General features: G+C 36.6%; 1 protein-coding gene across 2 annotated transcripts; it reads right to left on the bottom strand.

Annotated features, from left to right (window-relative positions):
• Window positions 1-15,681: 15,681 nt before the first annotated feature.
• Window positions 15,682-20,343, bottom strand: LOC100648940. 2 transcript variants are annotated; one of them, XM_020863338.2, is made up of 3 exons: window positions 19,145-20,343; window positions 17,054-17,575; window positions 15,682-16,982 (listed from the first exon to the last, which is right to left on the bottom strand). In XM_020863338.2, exons 1-2 carry the CDS (start codon window positions 19,747-19,749, stop codon window positions 17,089-17,091), a joined length of 1,092 nt encoding a protein of 363 aa, XP_020718997.1. In that variant the 5' UTR covers window positions 19,750-20,343; the 3' UTR covers window positions 15,682-16,982; window positions 17,054-17,088. The 2 variants fall into 2 exon arrangements, with proteins under 2 accessions (XP_020718997.1, XP_003395952.1); XM_003395904.4 differs by having other exon boundaries at window positions 15,682-17,575; window positions 19,145-20,342.
• Window positions 20,344-21,292: the final 949 nt, after the last annotated feature.

Below are 21,292 nucleotides of genomic sequence, written 5' to 3'. Positions count from 1 at the left end.
TGCAAACCGTAGAACGTAGATTTTTCGGAAATTTTCTAGGAAAAAAATAAAAGTAATCGAGAGAATTAACGATGTTCGTACCTTTTTCTTTACTATCGTTGATTAATTTTATAAACGTAGAAAAATTTACAAAATTATACAGGAAATTCGAAGAAGAGAAAGAAGCGGAAAGGGAAGCAGCGATTGATTAACGCTTCTCGCGATGAGAAAAACGGGAGACGTAAAAAGGCAGGCCGCTTTTAATGGAAGGATGAAAGGATGGGGCAGCGGCTGAAACGGAAATAAGACAAATTCCGATTGATCATTCGGAAGACAGTGGAAGGGACAGAGAAAGGGAGAAAGTCGGGTAATTGAATTATGGACGATCAATTGTCAAATTCTAATAATGGGATGTGGTGATCAATTTAATTGAATGAAAAAAGGAAAGAAAATTGGGAAAACTGGATGAAATATAACGATCGTTGCATCGTATTCTCTACGATGGATGAAATTAATGGAATGTAATTATATTTATTGAATGTTTCGCTGCCGGCTGGTTAATTGAATATAATAAAAGTTTACGAGCGTTCGCGCCGTAGAAATAGACACGATCGATAGCATCATATTTCAACCGAAATAAATACCTACTAGCTAAATTAAAAACTTTCATTTCGAGGATAGTACGATTGGAAATTGCTCTCGGCAATCGCTATCGTCGTTTTTATCGACTTTATTATATTTCGTCTTAATTGCGTCGGTTTCGATACCCTTATCAACCGATGTCTTCCGACAACATCCGGTATTCCGTTTGCTGCCATCGTTATCAGGAAAAACGAAGAAATTCCTGAACGTGCAATACCTCCGGACCAGCTATGTAATAAAGACATTCCGTCGAATGGCTGGAACGCAGATGCGGCTGTCGTTTCCACCTTCAAATTAGTCTTGTTCCATCCTACGCTCTTATAGCTTGAAGGATAACATATAAATGAACGAAGTTAGCCCAACGACAGTAATTAAACTCGAAGCTCCATTATTAACGATAAACGGCTACCTTCCTGACGTCGTTTCTCAAGTCTTTTATATCCAACGAGTATCATCGTATGATTTAAAAGAAAAAATCCTGTACGATTCTTTCAAGTTAAGGCTTAGTGTTGGAGGAGATCTCTGCTGGGCTGTTGGATATTTTACATAGTTTAAAGGGAAAGTTACGAAAGAATCGATTTCAGTATTCAAGTAAAAATATCAAGATTCTGAGATGTTGTTTTTCGATCGAATTCCTGTCTTCTATTTACACATAACATATTTGTAAATATATAAATAAATGGTAGATTCGAAAGAAGATGTTAGTGTTTTTGATGTAGAACTAGTTGTACGTTTTACAATGCAAAGTGTATATATGTAAAATGTGAAATATGTATATAGAATCTGAAAAGTAAATAATGGAGACAAAGGTGGCCGTGGTATGAGACCGTGTGGACTATAAAGGGAGTATCTACTGCAATTCCATACTTGTTGCTCTGCTTTTCAACGTCTCTTTCCCGCGAATCTTTCTACAAATAAGAGATATATCTTTCCCAATCGATATTTAATAACCATCTTGCCTTTACCTCAAACATTGCAACAGGAAACGCATATGAAACGATGATTTCATCGTAAAGAACAGACATCGCAGAGAATATTGCGAATATTGTCGAGTAATCATATTAACCGCGAAGTAAATTCTTCGATGTATTCGAAACCTCGACGTTTCCTAATAGCTGATACGATTTCCGTAATTAATTACGAGGCTCAAAGCGACGCTATATATTCGACGTTATAATGCAAGCATTTTAGATGCATAAGGTCGGCAATGTCTAAAAGTAAATAATCTTGATAAATAATAAAACGACAGCTGCAGATAGGAAGCGAGAAAAGCGGACGAGTTCTCTTTAATTAATGACGAAGAATAATTAAAGAAACGTGGGCGTGCGGTGTATCGCTTCGCTATTTAATTTCCACCTTCATTAATCAACGAGCTAATTGCGCGCGAAGCAGTTTAATATTCGATCGGACAGTCAAACTGGCCGGACACCGTTGGTTGGTTGCCCGTGTAAATACCAGGACAACTACCAACATTTATTCGACAACGAGTCTGCCCACGACAGGACGTATCTATTGGGTGTCCCAGAGACGTAAATTAATTTAGGGGAGATTGGTAGAAAGCAATGAGAGTAATATTTTTTCATAAACGTATACCAGATATTGGAACGCCTGTTGGTATCGTATAAAACGCGATGGTTCTCCACGTTATGTATTCAAAATGCAGAATAAAATAAAATTTGCAATTTTAAAAATGCGTAGAAAGAGACTTGCGAAGGTTCGCATTTCCTACGAAAAAATAACGAATTAATAATCGTGTATTGACGACCACAATCTCTGGATTTAGAAATCATGGAGCAAATTTTGAAGAACCGACATGAGAAATTGAAAGAAGTCTGCTAAGTCTGGATCTGATTTGTAAAATCATTTACAGAATAATGGAACCAAGGAACGTTAAATACTATGGATGATTTAACAGTAAAAAAGTAACAATGACAAATTAAAATTCACAGTGAAATGGAAAAACCATACGTAGGAAGAAATTTCAATTGTATAATCGACAATTGCTGAGATTTTTATATCTGTAAAGAACGTATATAATTCTAAAAACTTTTATAAACTCTTAACGAATTATCGAATAATAAAATATGAAAAAAATATTCGAAAGGAAAAGATATATCGGTCTAGACGTTTGCAGATATATAGCTTGTTATATATGTATCAATATCGTCATACGGTTCCTGAAAAATTTTTAATTCTACCGTTTGTGTTAATAAAATGAAGAAGGTACGTTTCCATTTATTGCAAATAAAATAGAAAGAATAAAAAAAGCTCGAAACGCTATGGCGATGGCAGTGAGTACGAAGGTCAAAGATAGCTGATGCTATCAATTATTTTAATTAACGTGGCGCATCCGACAACCGGCAGAAAAGAGAGCGAATCAAAATGCAATTTCATCGTTGCGTGGCATCGTCGATGAGTGTTTGCAAAGGGGGTGGGTTTCGAGGTGAAAAAAGTTGGGTAGAGAATGATGTGCACGAGATCGATCGACGTTCTGTGACACGTGCCAAGAATAATTGACTGTTAACACATCAATTGTCGACGGAGCGACTGCTGGTAGGCTGTTGTTTCGAAGCACCGAAACTGGCGGCCAATGGTGATCCACTCGTTGCACAGAAATTGATATACTATTGCGCGAAAAAAAAAGAGGTGAACGAATCGTCGATGGAACGATTCAAGCTAAGACAGAAATTTATTGAGCGATTTAATCAATTTAAATTTATAATTCAATCGCTGCTTCGTTCCCATTTTTAGGTATTTGTTTAACAATTAATATGGTTTCCAATATACTTTCGAATCTTTCGCGGTTTAAGAATATCCTTAACCTGATCGTAAAACGTTAGCGTATAAATATAAAATGTAACGCGAAATTTAACGAGAATAATTGTTTATCGCTGTTTTTATACCTAGCGGCAAATTTATTTCTAGGATATTAATAAAAGTTTATATACGCATGGGTGCGTGCACACGGGTTCCACAAAATTAAGTAAACGCATCTTTTAATTTAAAACGTTATTAGAATATTCAGAAGCGTGCTAATAAAATGTAATTGTAACTTAACTTTTTATTTACATGGTAAAATTACGCTTGCGTTCACGAGTCAACGCTGTAATAGGACACCATGTACCGTAAGCAAAGTGGTCAGATTTGAAGCCAATTTGGAGATGTATGTACAAGTTGCAAGGCATTTATTGCAAGCATACGTTTAATAAAACATTAGTATATAACATTGCCTTGAACGTGTGATTAGTATTAAATAATATCAATTAATATCATTTAAATATCAAGACCTACCGATATAATGGACAATTAACTGTTCGAATAATTTTGTAATTTTCTTCAAGTATATATTCGTCATCAATATCTTGTAACTTCTTTCTTTAGCATTAAGACCATGATAATCGTGTCCTATGACATACAAAATGTTTTGTATAACACAGGTGAATTTCACAAGTGAACGAATACTTTCGTCAGCCTGTGTATATCTCTGTCGGAAGAATGAAATAAAAAGCAGAAACACGAAGAATTGAAAACGAATCATTAAAGAATAAAGTGCGTATTAATAAAGCATTACATCTCGAATAATTGATTATGCTCATCAAATGGAATGTGCCGATTGCAGAATTTTAATTCCCGATATTTCATCCGCGTTGCGTGCACGCGTTAAACGCAAAGCAAACGCGCCTTGTATTGTCCATGGTTGCGATTTTTATGTATTCCATCGACAGCACCGTCGTCGCAGCAATCGGTGAATTACGCGAATTGAAAAACTGCCTGGGGTTTCATGAATCTCTCGATAATTTATCGATTAAGCCCTGCGTGGAATACGAAAGCCAGTTTCGGCGTGATTCCCCTGGTGGTGGCTTCGATTAAAATTCGCCTCACACTTGTCAGATTTCGTGTGCACCCCAAAGTAAACCGTAGCTCGATCCACGAAATTTCCTAATCGTCTTTTAATTGCGCCCTCTTCTATTTTTTCTTCCGTCTCTTCGCACCGGCATTGGTAATTTTCCTGGTTTCTCTATAAATTGCTAGGGAAAACTGTAAAAACGTGCACGAATCGCTCGGCCCTCTTTCTGCATTTTTAATTATTCATCTCTATATCGTAGATATTTATGCAAATTCGTTTTTTGCTATTAAACAAAACAAATGTATGTACATACATGTATATAAAAATATAAGTTGCCATATAAAATTAAGATATAAAAATATAAAATAGCATAAGTAGAAAGGATGAATAAGGAGATCGAACGAGGAAGCCCGTGGCTAGGAAAACTGTAATCAAGTCGTATTTCTTGACTGTGAGGTCGAAATCCAATTAACTATTACTGTTATTATAGAAAAATATTCGCAAAAACAGAGTAACAAGAATCTATCCTCTTACTCTTCCAAAATATAGAATTAAAATTGGAATTAGCCTAGAACTCTAAGCTAACTTCTTTCCAAGTTCGTATGTTCTATGAAACACATAATTATTGCAAATTTTTCGTCGGTATGTTACGGAAAAATACACGTTTGTACAGTAGCTATTTTAAAAAGTGTAATAACGCGGCGATGTCCTACCATTGCGAACAAGAAAATAAAAAACCTCTTATTCTTTTACACTTGCACCTGTCTGCCATTTCAACAGAGAGATAATACGGACCTGGTATTATTCTGCAAGCTATAAAGGATGTGGAAAATATGTCCTTGATAATCTAAGATAAGAAGATACAGAAAGGGAACCTTGACCAGAAGATTAATCGCGAGGATTATTGGTGACCATGGTCACGTACATAGGGATCAGCGTGGACTATGCAAGGATAAAAAGAGGATAAAAGATGTGGTTAACTTTTAGAAAAAATTATTGGGCGATTGGTTGTATTAATATCGATGATAATATAGAGAGACTAACTTATATTGCAACAAAATATCGACCACCTGTGCTGTAGACTTTTACTTCTATTTCTACTTCGTGATACATTATTTGGCGGAATATCGATCAAACAATTTAGAAAATTAGGCCGAAGAAAGATAATTACACGGAGATTATACTTTTATACCGACAGAAACGATAAGATAAGAATTTTATTTCATGTTCGATTATTACCTAATCCTTTAATATTTAATTTTGTTGGAAAAACCATATATCAAAGTCCAGTAGATATAATGATCCAAGTCCAAGTAGATATAATGATGCAATATTTCAAGCCAGTACTTAAAGTATCTATCCATCTACAAATTTCAACATAGTAAACCGCTGTACACCACTTTCGTCTAAAATAGGATTCTTAGGTAGACGAAAGTACGTTTTAATAGAGGTGTTCGGGTGAATAGGGTCTCTTGGGTGACTGCAGACCTTTGAATGAGCGCAGACTTTCTGATGAATAAGGATCGATTAATAGATGTACTAATTGTGATGTTCTATTAAACGTATCAAATATTATAAGCGAATAAGGATTGCGAGATGAGTGCAAACCTGTTTATTACGTTGTTCGAAATATTTACAAGAAAATTTAAAACGAAATTAAAAAGAAAAATGTATTTATAATACTTACATCCTATCGAATAAAATATATATTGTTTGCAATTAAATAGGCTCAGTATTCGATATTTACAATGAAACTGATCTTTTCTCAACTTTTTGACAACTGATGTGTTTTGTAATAGACATTGTTATATTATTGTACGTCTATTGTTAATAGACATTGAAAGAAATTAACGCATTATAAATTTGATCAAGTAACAAAGTTGGAACAAACTCCGTTCCTGTTTAAACGAAATAATACGTTTCATTTTCATTCGTTTCGATCTTCGCCGCTACTCGAGTAAAAACCTTCGAAAGAGTAAAGACTTTACGTTGAATATGAACTTTCGAGTACCTAACCACGAACCTTTGAGTATATAAAAAGATTCAATCATATTGAGAGCCTCGGATGTGTCTTCGATATATCTGTGATTTAAAAGTCAATTCAAGGATTGGATCACATCCAATATCCAGAACTTTTTGATCCTATCGTATTCAAAGATCCAAAGTGGTTGAATCCTATCGAAGGATCAAAATCTATCTGGAAGGTCACTCCTGGGAGTCCAATCCAAACCTAGGCTTCCGACTTTCCGAATGGTCGAATTCTACCAGCGTATCTCGAACCTCCAGAGATTGCAGTTTACACGGATATCTTGATCTACTTTACTTGTCCAATCTTTCCAGGATATACATAACTGCATCGGGAATTCTAATTTTCTGTAGTAGACAAGATCTAGGTTGCGGTTATTATTTGTACAAGAATATTTCTCTGGTCGAAAAATTTCGGCGATTAAAAGTTTGCCTTCCTGTAACAACGCACGTGCGTGTGTCTCTGTACAGATTCTATAAGAAAGGTAACGAGTGCTACCTCTAGTTATTAATTCATCGTGAATTTCTGCATTTTGATCAAACGCAAATAGATAGTAGTAGCGTTACTACAAATCGACCTATGTATCCGGATAATTATGAACGGTAGTTGCGATCGTATCTTTGAATGTTAAAGAGAATAAAAAATATGAGACAAGAAAAATCGCTATAACGATCGGCGTAACCTCTCGACGTTATAAACCGGCAGAAAAATTAACAGAGCAATGCGACGTCCACGTAAAGCTTCGCGTCACCCAAGATAATGTACTTCCGCATACAGATGAGCTTATTAAACGAGAATCCGTAGATGGAGGAGCGCATAAACCACTGTCCATGGTTCTCTTGTCTGATCGGACATGCGATGCTAAGTCCTGAAGAACTTCGGCGGTTTCGTTACGGGTTTGTGGCTTTCGCCGCGATATACAACACGAAGAGCGTAAATTTCGTAAAACGCTGTACCGATCTCATCGCCGGTTAGGCTGAAGTCGTTTAAAGCCACTTATACCGTGTATTCAGTGGTAAATGATTATTTAATGGGAAACGAATTTAACGTTTCTGCCAAAAAACGATACGTCGTTCGTATGTAATCTCGTTGATAAGTTTTAGGGCATTCAAGAAATGAGGCGAGCCTCGAGCGTTATTAGCAAATTAGCGAAACCATTAAGACCCGCTATTTTAAGTTTTACATTGACAGTTTTTACGTCGAAAGATCTCGGATAAGAAGTTTCTCGGATTAAAGTAAAATTTTAGTTTATCAAGTTTTAGATAAATCAAATCTTATCACAGATCTGAGTTAACATACCGTTGTATTAGCACAGAATCGTTTGAAAATTATTTATAACGACTATGGTTGAAAATATCGATGATTTGTAGGAGCATCTTCTTATTGTTTCATATATTTTCGTAATATTTGCTAGTTATACGAACAATTTTGCGATTCAATGAACATACATACGCTTGATTCGTGCAACGTAGCGTGATGTTAGCTTCTCCTAACGTGTTCGGATTTATTAGCTAAAGATAAACATTGGCGGCAATAAACATTGAAAATAGATTTATGGATGGCGCGCACTGCGCGTTGAAAAAAAATACGACCGCGTTCTGATCTATGAATTGTTCCACACGCTTCAAAAGATTCTACGTATGTTTGGAAAAAAATTATTTGATGTATTCCCGGCGTGTACTCGGTATACCTTCGCTATCCGCGGAATGGAATGTTCGTGCATTCGGTGGAGAAAAATCTCAGACGATGCGAAGTGTTGGCATACACGCGGGAAATTTAGCGGTCGGGTGAGAAACGCGCAAGATTTTATAAATGTTTCGGTCACATTCCTCCGGGGAAACACGCTTATCCATAGCTTTCCCTGTTCCCATCTTGGGATATTCGTATCTGAAGAGATGGAACCGATGCTGATCAATCGAAATTCAGACTATATGTAAATGTGAATCGTAATATGTATGTAGAAACAGATAGCACATTAAAAAAGTTATCGAAAGATATATTTTTCGTGATAATTCTCCATGAAACGTGTTATTTCTCTGTGAAGTCGGAATACCGACGAGCTCCGTGAACAAATGTCTTTTCGATTGAAGCGTTGCGGTACGTCAACTAATTATGCGGCCTCAGTATTCCCCTAACATCAAGAACTTCCAGAGTGAAGAACGTTCACCCTTGTTGATTTCCGTTTGCTGTGGAAAGCGCGGCGAAAGAATAAAGACGTAGAAGCGTTTAACTCGGTAGCCCAATCACCTAACGTCAGTGTCGTACGCTAAGCAAGCTGCTTTCGGTCGAACGAAATTATTTTCACCGTGTTGCTACCTACTTTCTTCAAGAACTTCAGAACTACCGGCTATAAAAATAGTCGAGCGCACAGGAAGCAGTTGGTAGTCGTTGGTGAGATGTTTTTCGTTTTTCTTAGATAACTCACGCTTAACGAAATTGTGGACGAGTAGAACATGTTCTGAACTATCGTCACATTCCCTATCCGTATTAAAACGTTCCGTTGAAACACCGATATTCAGCAATTCGTTTATGAGACGCGAACAAAGTTTTATTTAAAAGGCTTATATTTTATATGAATGCCATATACCAATATTATATCAAGACATAATACTACTTATTAATAGCAACGAGAATGAATATTTACATCTTCGTAAAGTCAGAAAGAGCTTCTTAGAAATTGTTTGAAATTTCTAAAATTATATTTGTAAAATATAACGTATGGAGAAACGTTATTTTTTAATAATATTGGTTAATTTTCATGGCTTGCAACGCGGAATTAAATGCTCAGAAACTGCTTAAACTTTCCAAGATAATATACGTAGAATACGATATCAAGATCAAGAAATAGTATTTTTCTTTCTTAATGTTAATTCTAATAATAATCACGAAATTGATGTTTGGTATACTTTCATAATACATGGAAGATTGTTGTTAGATGTTAGTTTCGATCGAGTGACGAGACAATTGTTCCTAACAACTTGAAATGGAAATAAACTTAGCGGAGTGAGAGACTAGATGGAAGACAAGAGGGTTAATATGATTTCAACGGAAATAAGTTACGGCACTGGAGAAACTAGGATTGTGTTCAGTATTCTGCGACGCAACTACGACTTGTATAAATTGTTTTCCTGCGTCATTGACCCGTTTCTTTGACATTTGGCAGCAGAAGGTTCCACGAGAACCAATCAATTGCAGAAAAATGTATTGCTCCGATACTGATATTTCTTCTATAGAAATTGCTCGTGCGATTAAACAATCTAAAATCACTCGAGTAATACTGTTTACTATTTTGCGGTAATATCTTTTTCAAGCAAATAACGAGATGCAATGTAAATCGGAAAATGAAACTCGAGAGGTCTATTCGTTGTTTCCTATTATTAACTCGTTGTTTCAGAAAAATACGCGTACCTGCTTCGAAGGTCATTATATTGCAGCTTTTCATCGCATAAAAAAATTTGTTGCTCGTTACGATGATGCAACCGTATTGAGAGATGAAACCCACAAGCTGTAACCACCGCACCAAACAGTTCTTGGCTTCAATATGGCGCAGTCTACTTATTATTAAATCCACGTTTGCGCGAAGACGTGATGCAGCTAAGTAAAGTGTTTTGCCGCATAACGCTAATTAATGGTTTACGGCACTTTATAAATGCCGTAATTTTGATACCGTTTTGTTTGTTCGTGAAACTCTAACCAAAATCCAATAATTCTGCGACTTATCACGCTGGCTCCTCTGGATAGACGCTGGGTTTTCAGATAAAACGGCGGTAAACAAATCGTGGCGAGTAAAACACTGTTATATCAAGTGTTTTCTTACATCTTGGAATTTCAGATAATTCGTGGAGGATGTGAAGAATGCCGGTTATCTCAAATCGAATCTTTCAAGGGACCGAGCTTCTTGTTAGAAACGATTTATGGAGTTTTAAATATTTATACGTATGGATATATAACGCGATATTTTAGAAATATTAGATCGTCTTACACGCACATGAAACGAAACTTCACGCAAATACTTTTCCCATTTCCGACCATGTTTCATGAAATACGAATTTGAATACGAAATATGTATTTACAATAATCGCCGTGTGACTTTCGTGCATCGTTAAAGTGCAGATGAAATTTCAAAATATTTTATTTAATACACACACACGCATACACAGTACATACGTAAAAATTTCGCGTGGTATGTATCGAGTAAGTATGTATTGAGATACTTTCGCGAGCTTTAAAATAAATACTTAAGCGATACTTAATAAATTTATTGGATGAATCCTCGAAAATGATCCCCACCGATATGTCGGCGTAATTGTTTAAGTCGCCGTCGACCGGAAGCAAATATCTGATTCGCTTGGTGGAATTAGGCAAATGTTAAAGCTATAAACCGTAAGGGAGTCGTCAACTATGTTCATAATCTGGAAGTTCTGACTCCATTCAGGTCGACCGCAAACGATTCCGATCTACAGCCGCGATTCTCCGAATTCCAGATACCGTAAAATATAGATCTTGTCTCTCGTCATTCGTCCCTTGTAACGTTGATAACGGCGGCCAACGTCGACGACGATCAACGTTCTGTTCTTGTCGTGAGAACGACGAAAGGCGAAATTGCAGTCATCAGGGGCAGACACTCGATATCGCTAATTCAATCGACGTGATCTTGCATTTTTTTGCATCTCACGCGTCCAAATACTTATTTCTGATTACGTTGAATAGGTACATTTTGAATGGGCAACCGACATTGGACGACCGAACTGTATCACGAATCTAAATTCTTCAAATAATTTTCAAAATGAAATGAAACGTGATATTCGAGCTGAACGCTGAGGAAATCCAATTGAATCTTTTAACCTGAATTTATTATTTATTATGCGAGAATAAGGAAATATAGGATACGAAAATGAGACAAAATTAAATTAATATGATTAATGCAAATTGAATATTATATTTGGAGTTGTATCCGACCTGACACACGACAACTTACACTCCAGTAATTTTGTTATTTTTGATTAACGCTTTGAATATTCCCAGCCGAATAATTAATGGACCTCTTCTGCGCTTTTCAGGTGCTTGGTATATATCTCACTTTATTTAGCTTATTTATATTTAAAATACATAGAAAGTTCGTTTATCCTAGCAATACGTTATAACGATCATTTATATTTCTAGAAAATTTTCGGAAATTTCTTACTTTTTATTTTTCTGCCTTGCTTCCAGAGAAACAGATACATTTTGTAAACGAAACTCTGATAGTTGAGCTAATATGAAATAAGTGTGACATATTTTTAGCTCCTTAAAATGCATAGAGTTTCTGGTAAATGTGATGCGAATGTCCACCAAACAATATTTCGTAGATATGCAAATATTATTAAGGCAAATATAAATATTTAAATAATTTTTCAACCTTTTACGCTTTCAGAAAGCAGCCATCTCTTTCCCGTTATTTTTTCCACCTATTTTTAGAAAACTATAACTTAACAATACAAGATAATAATGTAATCGTAATTGTAATTGTAATTTGTTCGATAACATATTACAATATGTCTCAGTCTCTTCGTGGATATTCAAATTGCTTCGGTAAGAAAGATACAGAATTATTCGTAAACGTGTTTGATAAAGCTGCAACTTTTATCGCAAAATTAATACAACTTTATACACGAATTCCATTGTTTCCTTACTTTGTCGAAGAAAAGCAACGAGGAACTCGTATCAATGTGGCTCTTAAATAAAAAACAAACATCCCATAAAAGAAATAGACAATCGAATTAACGTTATTATTAAAATTTTACGAGTCACGTGTTACCAGTATTAATAGATATATTTACATAAAATTAAAAAGTTTGATAACGAAGCAAACGTAATTTATTACGATCATCCTATTCGCGAAACGTTATAAAATCGTGAAAAAGAAATCTATAACTTACAACCAATAAATCGCCGGTTTACCAATATTTGGACTGGACATATGAATGTAATTTAAAAAATGTCACCTACATAGAGAACCATTTTACCTGCCAAATATTACAATAAGTACTGTACTTTCATATCTTACATACTCCATTCGATTTTGCACCGTCAAATTCTCCATAAATATATCTACATTCTATTGATATCGTTAATCGGTAAATTATTGTGCAAGAGAAACCGTACACTCGTGTGCATTGTATCATTAAGAACATAATCCTGTCGGATCACCCCGTCGCTTGTGTACAACGAGCTTAAAACGGAAGCCAACGAACGCATAAAATCAGACGATCGACTTTCATGGTCGACCGCGATCGAAATCCAGCGTGCACAATTAAACAGCTCCCATCTCGGCAATCAAATCGTCAAAATTCCCAATATCGAATGGGTTTCCGTGCAGTGGAGGCACTCTGCGACTGTAATGGCACTACCAGTTCTTCCCGCCAAACCGTGGAGTGTTACATCTCCGCGAAGGACCTTTTACCATCGTGCAAGCCGATCCTAAAGGCCACAGCGAAGGGAAGATGCGGCGTTCGTCGCATGATAATTTCCACCTTTATTCTCCTTCTTATTCTGGTCGCTATTTATTGCCTGTCCGCCTCTTGCGATCGTCTACGAACGTTTAGTAGATCGCTAAGAAATCAAGCTCAATCTGAACACCAACCTAACCCACAACCTCAACTTTCATCGCTACCGGTTGAAATTACAGGGGAGGAACCGAATGTGGAAGAGGCGCCACCGGTTGAAGGGGATACGTAGGTTTAAAGATTGGATCGTGAGTATTTTCAATAAAATTCGATCGTGCGAATTTTCATCCAGATCGTGTTTCTCTATCGTTAAAATACTTCCTAATCCTGCTACGTTCCATGAATTCTTTGTATCTCGATGTTGCCTTCGTTTCAGGCTGGATAAAGGTCTTTTTTTTTAATGCTTCAGGAACATTAGCGTACGATTGAAACAGGGAATCGGTAATCTCACGCTGATGACGATCCTATTTTTCTCAAATTTTTGTGAAATTTTCTAACGCTCTCTTAGACATATACGATACCGACGAAAGCGACCGTAAGAAATATGAAGTTTACAAGAAATGTGACAGAACGGTGGAGTCATTTCTTGCGTAATTATAAGTTACGCTCTTTGATTTGTTTCCGAACGTTGAAAATCGTTTGGTTTATTAAGATAAAATGAAGACAAAAATTAGGGAGCTGTAGCAAGGTTAATTACCTTTAGCAGAGATTGAATCTGAAAGATATGATGTTACACGTCTTTTTTAATATCATCGTACGGAACGTAATTGTTAATATTGTTATATTTTCAATAAAAAGTTATAACTATATATTTTTTTATGTATGGTACTAAAAATGCGGAAAATCTTGAAGACAATTATATTGTAAATCGATCATTCCGAATTCCTCATTCTCCATCGACGTATTACAGCGTCCGAGAGTTAGTATGCAACCAATATTTCGAAATATGGTTAACCTATATTCACCTGTGAACGTTTTATTGTCTTCAGAAATCTATCAAGAAAGATAAACGTGATGGATTGATCGTGACGATATTCGATTAATGGGGGAAGATTGGGTTGTACGAAGAAAATCAGGTAATCGAAATTACGCTTGAAAATGCATTATCGATTATCCGAATTAATTAATTACAGAAAAACCGAATAATAGTCTTTTTCAAACTGAAATTATGACGTGCGTTTCATATAGAAAATGATAATTTATTGCACGTTACTAGATGTGTATATCTCGGTCATTTTTTCCCTTGGCTTTCTAATCTTTCCTCTTATCTCGTTGATCGATCTTTCGATGTAATATTATAAATCCTCCTCGAACTTAGTATCTCCGCGGGATTAGTTTCTTTTTCGCTTTTCGTACTATCTAATAACTGTTTCCGTTGCTACGAATGTTTCTAAACGCTGTTCACGGAAACAGTCCCTTTAATTCTTCCAACGATTTATTCGCCGCTTACATCGCTCGTCTTATCGTCTTATCTTCAAACCACTCTGTGATATAGCTTTCATATTATTGTTCGGATAACCGAATAATTAAAAAACAAAAAGAATGTTTCAATAACATAACGAAAACTCTAATAAAAGGTGTTCAAAAAATTCAAGTGCTACTCCGCGCTGTAGATAGACTGCGAATATTTATGTATTTATGACAAACGTGAAAGTATAGAAACACACGGAATACACATAGTAGACGACGACGTATTGAATATTAAAAATATCAGGATTCGTTACGACATCAAGCGAGGGAAACAAATTTCTACTCAGGTTCTACTTTCACAGTTGTGCATAAATATAGGTATAAATTTGCATAAATATCCGCGGGCTAATTACAGCCCATGGATTTTCTTCCATCCAAATCCTTGATATCTTCACATTGTTAATTGATTTTGATTGCGATATCGTAGAATTCGGTACGCAAACCGCCGTAAACCATCGATATCGATCGCAAAAGCTGGGCATAAGTCTGAAACGATGCATGAAAGGAGAAAAAAAAGTGGAAACGGAACGTTTGATCCTGGATAACGAATGTGGCAAGCGCTGTGCTCGGTGTATGTAAGTACATAAATCCGTGTCCGAAACAGAGCGAGGTCGAAGTACATTTTTCATCCGCAACATTATTCGGGGCGAAAGTAATGTTACATTTCACAGAACAACGCCGATACGGTTCCGTGTGTCGTAACAGCTGCGGGTAGATGGAGTGCACACAGAGGGCAGAAGAGCGAAAGAGAAGGGGAGAGGAACGAAACGAGAGGGTGGTTCCTGTGATCTACATTTTAATCTTCCAGCATCGATGAAACGAGGGAATCAAAGCATCGTTCGGTTATACGCGCTGAAAAATCAAATTCAATGACTCGAATGCATTTGAACGTTGTCAAAGCAGCTAGGGGCAATAGCCGCTATGGCAAAGACTCCGATAGCCATGCGCGAAATAGCCGAAATTCATAAGCATTTTTAAAATATTATCACTGCGAAAAGAGGAGATATCGCAAATATAAATAATAATTTCGAAAATATTAAATCTTCGATAAAATATGAAAAGTTTGGCGTGTAACTGTCGCGTGCTATCGTTGCGACAGAATTTCCACTGTTTTCAATAAAATGCTTGCTTTTTAGGAGGGAAAAAGGACAGTAGGGAATTGACGAAGCATCGCGTCAATAGTCTTTTTACATTGTTACGATTATCGTAAAAATAGGTAACAAAAGAGATAATTTACTTTTCAAATCAATGGCTGATTTATTATCTTTATAAAATACAAAAAAAAAAAAGAACAAGAAAAAGAAAACAACAAAAGAAGCGACTCAATCAGAGGAACGATAAAGTCGATATGTAAATGATAAATCCGTAAAGTCTTACACCGTGAATTGAATTTTACTGCGATTATGCATATTAAACTATGATAAATTATGAGATCAAAGGCGGAAGTTAATGATTTTACAAATTCAGAACAGTCGCCATCTACGAATTATTATTACCCGGACCAATGACTCAGGAGTCTTAAAGATATTATTTTCTGCGTAATTCATACTGATAATATATTAGAAATATCGTCATTATCTCTGAGTCTAAAATTGCAAGTATGCAATCTCATTTCTTGAAAATTATCGGTAACAAGTCGTACAATCTTAAATTCATCGATATATTGGACTGAAAAGAACAATTAGTTCTATTAGCCGCATTTGTAACTAAAATATTCGTTTGTTACAAAACGTCTTTTATCAAAAAAGAAGATCTATTAAAAGGAGGCAAAAAATATGGCGCGCTAAAGATAGAAAGACATTAAACCTCCAGCCACAAGCGATTTCTTCTACTAAATTCGATCTATTCGTTCGTATAACTGTCTTCGGCCATATAGGAAACATTATATCCAATAAATAGCAGTCGTCACAGAAAGTATCAATCAATTTCAGATAATTGGTATTTTATCGGATCTTCGTTTGTTATCTCGAATCATTTTTAAACGCACTTATTTACCTGCTATAATTCCGTCAATTCTATTTAATATCGTTACAAAACTGATCACGTATCTAAATTGCTTCCTCTTCTAGCACATTTTAAACGATCCATACAGATAATCAAGAAGAAAGAAATTTTCGAATCGGAAGAAATCACAAACGAACAGCACCACGAAGAAGATATCTAAAGGTTTGATTTTATATAAAATCGCGTGGAAATTTTCCTACAAGTATATTTAGTTGCCACCATAAAACCAGTAACCTAGATGATGTAAGACTTTTACGCAATATTGCATATAGCCTAGTTAGAACACTTGATAACATATTTATGTACACAACAAAATAGGCTAAAACGACGTGTTCCGATGTCTTAATGATTAATCAGTGAAAGGCACTCGTTTCGATGGGAAACGTTGGTTCCCAATGCTCGAATAACGTAATAAGAAGGCAGCTGCACTTTTCAGTAACCTGATTAAACCAACAATGAGCAAGCAAAAATCAAGTAGTTTTCCAAGCGTGCTATAGTTTCATCCTCTACCGATGTTACCTTATTGTTGCTGAAACATTTTGATTTCTATAAATATCAACAGCCTAATAATACGTAAGAGAAACGTGATTTTTACAAAACCTGTGGCTGGTGGATTAGCGAAATTATTTCTGCGTTTAATCGAAATTGTCCAACTGTTCTAGCAACAACAAAACTCGAGTAAGTTCGTCGTCGGTAATGTGGTCTAAAATTGACAGTACGACGCAAGCAAAGAGGAACTTGTCGACGACATCTTCTCTCAAACGTTCACTGTCTACCTCTGGATATTCAGATCTGACGGTGTCGATGTACAGCGTCAAAATTTTCTGCACTTCCGACGGCCCATTTTCATGTGTCACGTTATACAGTAGAATGGGCCCGAGATCGACAGCCGGCGAACAATATCTCATTGTTTGCCAGTCGATCATCTTCGCGTCGATCGGTTTCCCGTTCTGGTATTTGAACAGTAGATTATCGTGTGAAAAATGGCCGTGGCATATTGTAGAGACGTCGTTCACCCCTGTCGCGATGGCTTTCACTATTTCCATTGGTCTCTTGTTTAATCTATGTTTTATCCTCTCTACGAACCCAGAGTTCGGCATCGTCTCGAGAATATCCAGCATTCTGAAATCATCGTACGCGTAGCGTGTAATATTTTGATACATTGATATACATATATATATAATAATTAATTATACATATTATTAATAAATATTATTGATATAATAATCAAAATCAAAAAAAAAAATATTTTCTGCGAAGAATGAACTTTGTTAAGATTCATCTTGTTGCTATTCGATTTTTTCTCGTGTTGGACGAAAGAAACGAAAATTTCGAGAAATGTGGCTGCGCGTGATTAGGCGTGAAAACCATTATCGACGAATCTATTATAATAATATGTTCCAACGTGGAACGGCGAGGACATAGCCACGCTCAGATTTTCTAACAAACTGGCAATTAATTGATTCGCGTCAATCTCTTGATACTGGAAACTCGATCAATTTTGCATTCTGTCCGCTTCAATTGTGTACCGATTATTGCGCCTATAACGAAGTTGCTATTTTATTGCCAGTAACATCGATAACGTCAATATTACCGGTCAGATACCTACTATGTATCTCCCAACGACGAAACTATCGCACGTTCGATACGATACAATTCTTCCATCAGTTAGATTTATCAACCCTTTTATCAGTATCACGAACGAAAATTCGTCCAAGGGAAATTTAAGTCGAAAGCTATACTCCAAAGTTCGGTGTTATTTTTATATCCATCCGGTCATTGATTAAATTTTCTTATACTTGACGTCTTCCTATTAACAAATGTGTACTGGTATTTTGAAAAAAATTAGTTTCCACATTACTTTTAATCTATTATTTAAAGAAATAATCATTATACCTATAGTACGCTTAAATGGCATCATCGAGAGTATCAATCAAGAGTTTGTTAAATCCCGCCACAGAATTCATACGCGATCCATAGTCGCAACACTAATTTTATTCGATTATAGTACATTCGGTAAAAAAAAATGGAATGCTACTTGTTCAATCCATAATTACAATTGTTAACTACAATTACCAATGCTTAGCCAGAATTAAGAAAATTCCGTGTTACATATTCCCCCCTTTTCTTTTAGTGTTTCTCCTCGTCCTACTATTTACGTTTTCTAACTACCTTACATCATTAAGAGAAAACGGTAGATCGTACGATTTTGAGAAACACGTACTCGCTACTTTCACAAAGTTACGTGGATCCTAATCTTCGACTCGAGTAATCGACACAACACGAAATCGTAATCAATGCGTTCTGAGAACCAAGCCTTTTCCTAGCATTCATACACAGACCATTGTTATCTTCGTTATCGTATCGTAAGTACATTTCTATCAGCACATGTATCCGAAATTCTGTCAAACGAAACCTTTGTCTTACGATCTTTAACACGGTTCGTCATAATTATTATCTTGCGGATTTTTTCGTAATTTTATATTTTTCGAAACACGATTCAAGAAATAGAACGTAGATACTTTATCGTGAATATTTTACCATTTATCATTTTATTATTTATTATATCAATTATTCCTGTCTATCGTGTCTCACATATCTTTTCATCTTAAAATCCCCCATTAATTGATAAAATTCGCGGTTTAGTAATCAGCGTCGCATCTTATTACCAAGAAAGGATCAAGAAATTACCTAGTCGATCTCTTCTCGTAATGCAACATAGTCTCTTCGGTGAGAGAAATTTCAAGCAATTTCGCCTCGAATTCCCTGAAGACCTGCGGTTCTGTCGCTCTCAATCTCAACCCTCTGGCGTGAAACTTGGCCAGAACTTGCACGCACAATTTCAAGTGTTCCTCGTCCAATTCACCGTCCACCTGCGTGTAACCAGCTTCCTCCAAATCCTCGAGAACGATCACCGGTCTTCCGTAACGACCTAAATCCGACAGGTAACACTTTGGAACCAAATCGGTTCCATACTTGAGCGTCATCTTCGAGTAGAACATTTCTTCGTTTTGGTAAGCGTTGAACGCTGTCGGACTCTTGTGCTCTGCCTCTTCCTCGGGAAGCAGTTTCAGTAACAGCGGGAAGCTGCGTGGCTCGCCGGAGAACCTGACCACGATCGTCACGCGATAAATCTCGCTGCTTCGACTCAGCTCGTCGAGACGAATCGTTGCCGAGTCGAACTCGACGAATTCCCTGGAATTCGGCTCGCAGAAGCAACGATCGTGCACCATTTCCGGCAGCAATTTCTTTTCGATGAAGGCGAAGCTTCGCTCCCAAACCTCGTGGGACTTCATGCTCCAAACGATATCGTCACCAGTTTTTGCAGCGATTATTAACAAGCTGAGCAATTAAAGTTCAAACTGGCCGCCTACGTTTTTAATCCACGATAATGGCCGCCGTCTTTCCTCTATACTTATCGAACAACTTGCACGTACGATAACTTTCCTCGTACGTCGCCAATAACGTAGGAATCTTGTAGAATCGAAGCACGTGTAGCGAATAATTGTAGGAATATCGTGGCGGATGCACTATATAGTTCGATTTGAATGACTCAGTTTCCACAATTCTGATTCTGATATAATAACTGAAAACAACACTTCTGGATAGGTTCGATGAGATTGTTATTCTAAGAACGATTGTCACGCGAACAACAACGATAACTACGATCGACGACGAACAATCAAAGATTCCCGGCTATCTCGCAGCCTATGGATACGAAATGCGTGACAAATAAGAGACAGATAAGGCGTTGTTGATATCGGCATTCAACATTCGGTAAGATCGATGCACGCGTGGCAACGAGTCGGCCGCAAGTAGCCAGCCGGTGGAACTCTGAAAGTATCGTAGGAAATTGTTACGCGTACCGATTCCCCTCGCAACGCGCAACCGAGATAATGAAACTCTTATCTTCCAATGACGTCACGTACTCCATGATGCTCGGCAACGAACGAAGACCGATTTAGCTACTTCGCGCGCATTTTCAATAGCTCGAACGTGTCGTGTTCATCAATTCGTTCGACGCGAGAATGAACGTACAGTAAATCTAGCGCGTTATCTCTCGTTTGTATCTACTGTTAAAAAACAAGACTGTCTTACGCGTTGTGTAATTGCTGGTAAATTATAAAACGAAGCGTCTAAAAAGACGTTTAAGCTGGGCAGTTTTTTCGCTTGGTTTCAAGGAGGATATAAACGCGACGTTAATAGATAGCAAATAATTAATATTCTTCCTGTCAAGTAAACATGCAGAGAAGATACGAAGGTCAATTTCGCTGTTTTGAACGAGGTGATAATATGTTTTTCTCTTTTGTCTTTCGTTTGCATACTAATCTTGCGTCTCGAGGAGAGGCATCATAGTTTATATCGCGGATTTTAAACAATTCTCCGGTAGAAATAATTTATGTACTTGTTGACTTTATGTATAGGAAAAGAGTGATCTCAGAATTGCTGCGGTAAATCGCAAGAGATACGTGAGACGTTAATTTGGAAAAATATATAACGTGATATAAGAATATATAAAATTAGTGAAATTAATAAGAGACGACAAGTATAAAATGACGCACACGTACCACTTCATCGTCTGAATTTTGAAGCTAGTTGCTCGATTCGATGATTGAAAAATTTAAACGGCAGAGAACATGCTGAATCGATTCGTCGTTCGAATTAATTCGACGAGATCGATATCGGCTGTTTGCGAGCCAAGATAGAAAATTAGATAACGAGTGACAGGAATAGGGCAATTATGATAATAAGGAAATCTTTTAGACGGTGATTCGTTGAATTTCACAGGGTCCCTGCATCGTAACGATGCTGCGAGAAAGCTCCAACAAGTGATTTTAA

Source organism: Bombus terrestris, chromosome 6 (assembly GCF_910591885.1).
Source record: "Bombus terrestris chromosome 6, iyBomTerr1.2, whole genome shotgun sequence".
Taxonomy (NCBI): Eukaryota; Metazoa; Arthropoda; class Insecta; order Hymenoptera; family Apidae; genus Bombus; species Bombus terrestris.
This window is presented reverse-complemented; position numbering and strand designations above follow the sequence as displayed.

Excerpts from the sequence above, each read along its gene's own strand:
- LOC100648940 (XM_020863338.2), bottom strand. The coding sequence starts at position 19,749 with ATGAAGTCCCACGAGGTTTGGGAGCGAAGCTTCGCCTTCATCGAAAAG. Across the intron at positions 17,576-19,144 it reads TACGAGAAGAGATCGACTAG|AATGCTGGATATTCTCGAGA; the intron begins GTAATTTCTTGA and ends CGATGATTTCAG.